Raw genomic sequence first — 3,870 nt, 5'->3', positions numbered from 1 at the left:
CATTTCATTTCAATTGTTCATCATGTCTGTTTCCAAATTTGATCTGTTACATTTTCAAACATTCCTTGGAAAAATTCAAGACACGTATTTTGCTTGAAATTAAATATTCGTACAATTCCACTTCAACTTGTTAACTTTTTAAACGTAAACCCAAAATAGCACATACATTACGATTTCTGGTCTCGTGTGTTGGCTTAGCAGGTTCCTTATCCTTACGAGGTTCCTTACGCTTCTTGTCCATCTCTGCTATCTCCACACGCTTAAATTCATTTTCCCATAATTAGCATTGCATTAATTAGCACTAAAATATCATACACAAACACTGAAACGTCTACAAACACATTTCTTTTTTCCTAACACCAAACAGTAAAACAAAACAAACGGTACACCCAAAATACGTGATAACATTTTCAAATATGAAATCGTTCGTCCGCCAACTTCCCGACGTATGCCATACAGAGGTTGCGCTTATGAAATTTTTATATCCCAAGGGATTTGATAAAAAGATATGCAAATTTCAACGCGAACATAGGATGAATTAACTAACGTCACTTTTTTCTCATAGATTACGCTCACTGCAATTTTTGAAATTTAGCAAAATAAGAAAGGAATAAGTTACCTTTACTACCAGCTTAATGATTCCTGGCCACATTTTTCTTCCCATCATTTCCACTCATTTTTTGTTCATACATCTGGTTTCACTTTCTCTCTACCGCTACTAGATGCTAATTAATTCGGTGGAAATAATTTGATTGTGAAATTATTCCAATTAGGATGTCAAGGATTCATTCTCTTTCAAGCTTAACAAAACGTGAAACTTGTAGCGTAACTAGCATCTTCGGCTATTAACCCCAATCATTAGACCAACGTTCCTCCAAAATTGATAACAACCGGATAAGGCCATAAATTGCTTCCCTGAAAAATAAAGACTCAGTTAATACTAGTTTTTTGTCATCATTTCGTTCAAAACTTTCATTTAGGTGATACGACTGCGACACTGCACGAGATGTCATGTAATAGTAACCGTATCCGGTATTCAGTGGGTATTTTAACCGGATCGATTTTGTCTACTTCCATGAAAGTTTCAAGATTACATTTTTTAAAAAATATTACATACTATTTGTTACTATTCTTCATAACGCTAGGAAATATATTCAATGAAGGAATTTGCGGTTCAAATAGGATTAAAGGGATTTTAAGATAAAAATAGTGATAAGAATAGGGGTAATGATGACAGTTGCAATGATTAATGATATAATAAACAGTAACATATGGTGATAGTGTTAATGGCAATGATAATGCAAGCAGCAAAATGATGATAATGATAACGATGACGATAATAACGATGATAATTATATCAGGATTGTTACAAATAAATTTTCCATCCATAATTGCCAATTATTTTAAAAAGTGCGCAACAAATGTGAATGTATTTAGCGCTAATTGAATGGATGGTATTCAATGTCACCACACGGATAAATGAATTATTCCTATAGGCTTTAATTAAATCAACGAACATATTGCTATAACATGATAATAATCGAAAATTAAATAATCCGAGATTAACCGGATAATCTTAATTGTTGGATAGATCATAAAGAAGCGCTATTCGATAGGCATCTGTAATCTATTTGAATGGAAAAATTGAAATGATTGCATTTAACGTGTAATTATACCAAATGATACAGTGTATTAAATTGAATGAATAAATGATAATTTTAATAATTTATCCATGAAATATTTATCAGGATATCAACGTTCCGAATACATTCTTAATTGGGTGACATTTAATTAAACATTTTTGACATGTTTAATTGTATGGAATTATTGCTTGTTAAATCGTCAAAATTTGATTCATTAAAGCTATTTGTATTTGATTGTTTCGAAATCTTCTATCCTCCTATAGCAATGCTTGGTGATAATAAGTAGTGGCATCAATTTTATGGATAATATCATTCTGAAACACATCCATATATTCCATGGATTATCAGGATTTCTCGATTATCAGGATTTCTCGGAACAATTCCCGGAATTACTTCTTAGATATCGATTTGCATGTCACAAAGATAGTATATATCCTTCCACCATATGAAATATGTTTGATTAGTAGGAAAGAAACAAGCGGGAACATCAGTAAGCAATCGGAATGTAAATGAAAAGACAATTAAATGGAAGATGTCAAGGTATATCACCTCAAAGTTTCATTTGGTAAGTAACCTTATCATACAACAATGCAATTAAGGAGAATTTTGTGTCAGTAAAAGTGTAAGAAAGGATAGACCACAGGGGACGAATAAGATTAAGGGGACAGACAGGACAGAAACTGAAAAGGGATGGTGGTGAAAAAGGAAGTGGAAGGGAGAGGGTAAGTTGACAACAAACTCAATGATAATAAGAGAGGTTGGGGTATATGGTATGGTTGCAAATGACAAAGGGAGAAGGTATCAGGGAAGTGAAATTTGAACTAAAGTCTCATTGAGGAGCAGTTGTGGTAGTAAGAAGATTGGAGACGAAAGGCTGAACAAGGGAGGAATTGCAATTGCTATGTTGGCGAGAGGAAAAGTTGCCCAAGTGAGAAGTGGGTATCTTGCCTTATCCGGGAATGTGAAGGAAGAGGAGGAGCAGGAGGAGGAGGACGAGAAGGAGGAGGAGGAGGACGAGGAGGAAGAGGTGAGCAATATACTATACTACGTATGCATCAAAAGGTTCAACTGGCTCTGTGTCTGATGTGGTCATTGGTCACGGCCCAATTCAGAAGATTTTTGCCGTACCGTCACATCACCTCTTTCGTTTCAATTGGCTATTGTAAGGATGGCGTGAAGGGGAAAAGAGACGAGAACTAGGAAGGAGGAGGAGGGGGTGGGGAGTTAAAGAAGTAAGGGTGAAGGTGGACGACATATGTATCATCGCATGATGATGGCATTCCTGCACCTGTATTTCATCCTCCTCTTCCTCCTCTTCTATCATCTACTTCTCTTTACCCTCTCCCTCCCCCCTCCCCCTTTTTCGCCCGCCTTTATAGATCTACCAAAGCACATTCCAACATTTCTGAAACCTTCCTACCTCTTATCTGAATTTACCCTCTATATCATCCTCACTTTCACGTTTACTATTTTCAAATTTTATTCCTTACTTTGAAAATCTTCATGTAAACAATGATAATGATAATAATAATGATGATGATGACACGATAGATTTGATGATGTATTTATTGCTTTTCAATGCTATTACTCTATCCCAGTTCCTTTGATTTTCTTTCGTAATTCGTAACTCTCAATTGTAGGATATTGTTTGCTGGTACTTTTTACCAAACAAAACAATTTGCTAATTCATAACGTTTATTTATTTTGATTACTCATACATTGCTCTTATTTCCCTGAGGTCATAAAAATTCTTTTAGCAAAATGGACTTTTTTTTTGAATTTTTCTTTTCTACTTCAAAATTTTTTCTTTTTCTTTTTTTTTTGTAAAAAAGGCTTACCAAAATCATTCACCAATAAAATAATTTCATTCATCCAACGAAAAACCAGTTCCTCGGGTTCATTCTCTCCGGTAAATGTTCCAAATTGTTGAGAAATTAAAATACCAATCGTTGTTATTACTAACAACTTTTCTTTCCTCGCTTTTTTTTTCTTTTTTTCTTTTTTTTTTTTGCCTTATTTGTGGAACAAAAAATATACATACATATGTGTAAATAGAATAAATTAAGATAATTGTTTATCATAAAGTAATCATTATTTGTTTTACTTAATTAATACAGGTTATTGGATACTCTTAATTACTTACTTGTCACAAGTTATATTCCATTAATTATGATTTAAATTAACTATTTGCTCACAATTTTTTTTATATAAATATATGTATATACAT

The 3,870-nt window shown here is 33.4% G+C and overlaps 2 protein-coding genes across 2 annotated transcripts in view; one reads left to right on the top strand and one right to left on the bottom strand.

Moving 5' to 3' along the window:
- Nucleotides 1-246, bottom strand: part of LOAG_18936 (hypothetical protein) — a gene marked incomplete at its 3' end in the record, with an annotated part of 4,301 nt that extends 4,055 nt beyond the window's left edge. The window contains exon 1 of the mRNA XM_020451598.1: nt 167-246. Within this exon, the coding sequence (XP_020304605.1) occupies nt 167-241 (75 nt within the window). The 5' untranslated portion in view covers nt 242-246. The remainder of the gene's footprint in view (nt 1-166) is intronic.
- Nucleotides 247-2,333: 2,087 nt separating this feature from the next.
- On the top strand, nt 2,334-2,670 carry LOAG_13384 (hypothetical protein; the record flags this gene model as incomplete). The annotated part of the gene is made up of 2 exons (XM_003148893.1): nt 2,334-2,365; nt 2,481-2,670. Coding segments are annotated over 2 exons (222 nt in total), but the record flags the coding sequence as incomplete, so codon positions are not given.
- Nucleotides 2,671-3,870: the final 1,200 nt, after the last annotated feature.

The sequence above is a fragment of the Loa loa genome (assembly GCF_000183805.2).
Source record: "Loa loa unplaced genomic scaffold supercont3.705, whole genome shotgun sequence".
Taxonomy (NCBI): Eukaryota; Metazoa; Nematoda; class Chromadorea; order Rhabditida; family Onchocercidae; genus Loa; species Loa loa.
This window is presented reverse-complemented; position numbering and strand designations above follow the sequence as displayed.